The 4,245-nt window shown below is 42.7% G+C and overlaps 1 protein-coding gene across 1 annotated transcript; it reads left to right on the forward strand.

Annotated features, from left to right (window-relative positions):
- Nucleotides 1-361: 361 nt before the first annotated feature.
- hspb7 (heat shock protein family, member 7 (cardiovascular)) lies at nucleotides 362-3,080 on the forward strand. The gene is made up of 3 exons (XM_072696967.1): nucleotides 362-795; nucleotides 1,907-2,040; nucleotides 2,126-3,080. The coding sequence occupies exons 1-3, from the start codon at nucleotides 618-620 to the stop codon at nucleotides 2,303-2,305; spliced, it is 492 nt and encodes a 163-aa protein (XP_072553068.1). The 5' UTR covers nucleotides 362-617; the 3' UTR covers nucleotides 2,306-3,080.
- Nucleotides 3,081-4,245: the final 1,165 nt, after the last annotated feature.

Below are 4,245 nucleotides of genomic sequence, written 5' to 3' on the forward strand. Positions count from 1 at the left end.
TAGTGGGGAGAGAGAGGATGCCAAAGAGCTGGAGAGCGGTGGTGCATAGATGGCTATTTCAGGGCGCGAGTGTTTGGAATGCCAACTGTTGACCCTTCCCATCCCTCTTTGTCAGAGGCCCTTTCTCAACCTGGAGCCCTCATCGCACAAAACTTTTCCGACCACAGACCCCCTCTCTTTTCCCTGCCTCATGCGATAAATATAGCACATAGTCATCCTTCAGTAACACACTGTGTCCTGTGTGTACATAGACAGGCACATGGACGAGAGGGAGAGAGAGGGAGAGAGAGAGCAAAAAAAAAAACTCATAGTTCAAACCCACAATATAAAAGCCAGTCAGACTAAGAATACCCACAAACCACAAGTGGTCCAACAGTGAGGGGACGCTAACACAAACTGTAGGAAGGAGATTTCTGGCTACGCTGTGTGCTGAACAGAGGGGGACAGGCGAGGTAGAAACTGGATCTAAGAATTCAGACACTGTTTGGATAAAGCCTGGCTGAAGGCACCTCCGCTTTGTGTCCCTTTATGAACATTAGTGCTTCTCCGGCAGTCGCTTTGTAGACTCCCTCTGTGAGTGGATATCGATTTCCTCCCACTGAAACTTCCAAACACTAATGAGCGTGACCAACTCTTCTGCTTATCGATCGGAGCGCAGTTTCCACCAGACGTCCTCCTCGTCCTCCTCCTCCTCCTCTTCCTCCTCAACAAACCCCTACATGGAGAAGAGCCGGGGACTCTTTACCGAGGACTTCGGGTCCTTCATGTGCCCAAAAGATGCTTTGGGATTCCCAAGTGAGTTTACCTTGAACTTCTCGTTCCCTGTGGGTCAGTGTAGCTGTGTTATGAGTAGAGTAGCCAGCTCCCTTGAGCTTTTTATTATGCCCCCTTGAAACTGTTTAACTGAGAGAATCAATATTTGCTGTCCCTCACAGCGCAGGCCACATCCTTGCTGTTATTGATTGCTATTTTCTTGCATCACCATGACTACGCTTATCCCTCCACTGAGACTAATACAAACATGTCGAAGGCGTCAAGTGTGGAATCGTTGGGAGTTACACCATGAGGCTGACAGTGTGTTGGCTTTTGATGTTCTTTATGGCATATGGCACATAAATCTTCTGTGTACGGACGGTTTACTTAGCGTTCTCACGCGTAGTAAGTGTTAAGTAAGGTTGGAGTGGTGTGGGACATTTCAGGGAGGTGAGACTGCTAAGCCGGCGTGTCCTGGAAAGGGGGTGGAGGCAAGAGGGCAGTGGAGGACAGGCTAGGACAGGCGTAGGGAATGCATGGGTCAGAGCCAAGGCTGTGACTTCACTGCTGGAGAACGACGCCTGGGAGAGCACTCGGGAGCCCGTTGCTTAGTGACGAAGACACAAAAAAGGCCGGCCTGGGATTCATGTGGTGGAATGCACTCACACACCAACAGGGAGGCATATGCATGCACAGGAATGTTCATTTGCCATTTAGTTGTACCTTAATAAAGCCTTTGGAGAGTCCTGAAAAATTGCTGCTAATTGGCAGCGTGAATTTCAGCAGCATAAAAGCTCATGAAGAAAGACTCAATCCTGCTAATTCTGCATACAGGGATGATTATCTGTATTTCCGCAAGCTCACAGCATGTCTGAAACATATGATTATCATATGGGAAGATCATACATGACTATAGAAGGGAAGAGAACTTGGGCTGGAGTTCAAGCCAGTTTCTGTTTTGAGCTAGAAGGCCATCTTTCAAGAAACCGAGACTAGGACTGAGTACCATGGAGGAAATGGGGGGTGGTATGGGTTCACTGGACTCTGAGGTGTTAGATTGAAAGGGGAGGGAGTTTCAGGCATGGTTCTTCTGTCACATATATCTTCATTACACCATTTTACCACCATGACAAATGATCCATGTTTGTTTCAGGCCGGACTGGCGCACCTGACAACATCAAAACTCTGGGTGACACCTACCAGTTCACGGTAGACGTCTGTGACTTCTCTCCAGAGGATGTCATTGTGACCACCTCCAACAATCAGATTGAAGTTCGAGCAGAAAAGGTGTTTAGAAAATGAAATAATCAAAGCTAGAGCTTGTTTTGATCGCAGTGTTTGAATCTTTGAACTCACGTCTTCTCTTCCACAGCTTGCTACAGACGGCACAGTGATGAACACCTTCACCCACAAGTGCCAACTACCAGAGGACGTGGACCCCACTTCTGTGACATCTTCTTTGGGGCCTGATGGGACGCTTACTATTAAAGCGCGAAGACACCCAGCCAAGCTCGAACACGCACAGACTTTCCGTACGGAGATCAAAATCTAGCCTTTGCTATTTAAACCTTAGCTAGCTCAGCCTTGCATTATTCTTGAGATCTCTGATCTTTCCCCGTTCAGTGCTCTACACTCTTAAAAATAAAGGTTCTGAATGGTGAACAGGAGTCTTGGATTAGTGTAGAAATTTCACATCATGTGGAGGTTTCTTCACCTTTTGAAAGGTTCTTCAGACTCAAACATCTCATTTACAAAACTGGTTCTTCTAAGGCATCACTCCAAAGGGCAGGAGTGCCTTTATTGTTAAGAGTGTACTCATCATTCTTTCCTTATTTCAACGTTAACGAGTTAATTTTACATTCTAAGCGAAAAGAGGCCTTTGATTTAGTGAAATACTTTTTGGTGCTATATTAAACAGTTCTTCTAGGGTTCTATTACAAAAAATCATCTACAAAAGGGTTTTTTATAAAATTTTATCAAATGTATTTATTTTTAGAACTGAAGAACTGTTTAACCAGGCAAAGAACTATTTAAGTATTTTACAAAGAACCGCTGCCTTTCCTAAAGAACCCTCTAAGAGTGTACTGCAACGTCCAGAATTGAAGAAATGCATTATCACATCATTTTTTTCTTTGTAATTTAGCTGATTGTGTTTGATTTTTGTTAAAATATTACAGACAATTTGTCCAAGGCAGCAATTACATACCAAAGATTTCAGGCTGTAAGTGTAAGACTGCACAGGTCTGTGTGTGAATAAATGTATATATAGGTTGCCGTGTCCCAGTTACCTTATATGAATGCACTGCTGTTTTGTGTTTTGAATAAAAAGAGACACGAAGAGTGCTTTGTGTGTTTGTGTGTGGCCACTCTGGATCTGAGTTAATGATCTGTCAGCACTAGAAACAAACAAGCAGGCCTCTAACAACTAGTAGTCTATTAATAGAATGCCCTCAGTCCTCTCAAATACCTTCATGGCGCTGTGTCGTGCATCATTCATCAGGCTATCGTTTCATTATTCAGAGGCTGTGTTCCAGGTTTAGATGGAAAACCAAAATGATAGTAAAGAATAGTATTTAAAGGAACCATGGAATACCAATTTTTTTCTTTTATCCAAAATGTGTATAGCCATATACACTATGGACAAAAGTATTGGGACACTGGCACATTTGTTGTTTCTTCTAAAATTGAGGGTATTTAAAGAAAGAGTTTATCTTGTTTTTGTTTGAGTGACTGTTTCTGCTGTCCAGGGAATGCTTTCTACTAGACTTTGGAGCATTGCGGTAAGGATTTGATTGCATTCAGCAAGAAGAGTATTAGTGAGGCCAAGATGTTGGATGATCACCATCTCATCTCATCCCCAACTATCCAGCTCAAATCCCTAAAGTACTGGACGGAGTTCCATCCATCATTCCAGAGAACATAGTTTCACTACTCCACAGCTTTAATTGGGGGGAGGGGGTTAAAGCTGTGGAGTCACTTCATTCCCCTCTAGTGAGTAAATATAAATATAAATATACTGATAGGAACTTGATGTACTGACAGGTTTCACAGCAGCTCTATTCTCTGTAGTTTTAGAAGAGGTTTAGTAGTTTAGTTTAGAACTTTTTTGTTTTACTTTTTTTATTTGACAGAAGTAACAACTTAACTGAGCATGCAGTGTAGGTTCAGGTGACTCTACCTTTGATCAGAGTACCTATAAATTACATATAAAAATACAATGTATGTTTATTGACTGCCCACAACAAAGAACAATGTAAAGTACAATGTAAATCATACACAACAAAAACTGCAACTTTCACTTTGACTGGATGCTAATGTAAATTAAGAGCATTCGTTTAGCGCATTTCTATTGGTCTATTCATCCAGAATTATTTACACAGTGTACAGAAGCAGCTACATGGTTCAAAAAAACAAAAATGGACAAAAATGGAGATATGGAGATGTGGACGTGGTTTTCATTGGACAGCAGCGATATGGTCCTAGACCGGATAA

The sequence above is a fragment of the Salminus brasiliensis genome, chromosome 14 (assembly GCF_030463535.1).
Source record: "Salminus brasiliensis chromosome 14, fSalBra1.hap2, whole genome shotgun sequence".
NCBI lineage: Eukaryota > Metazoa > Chordata > Actinopteri > Characiformes > Bryconidae > Salminus > Salminus brasiliensis.

Bases quoted from the DNA above. Each gene is read 5' to 3' on its own strand.
- hspb7 (XM_072696967.1), top strand. From the start codon at position 618: ATGAGCGTGACCAACTCTTCTGCTTATCGATCGGAGCGCAGTTTCCAC. The intron at 796-1,906 runs GTGAGTTTACCT...TGTTTGTTTCAG, and splicing joins AGATGCTTTGGGATTCCCAA to GCCGGACTGGCGCACCTGAC. The intron at 2,041-2,125 runs GTGTTTAGAAAA...TCTCTTCCACAG, and splicing joins TTGAAGTTCGAGCAGAAAAG to CTTGCTACAGACGGCACAGT.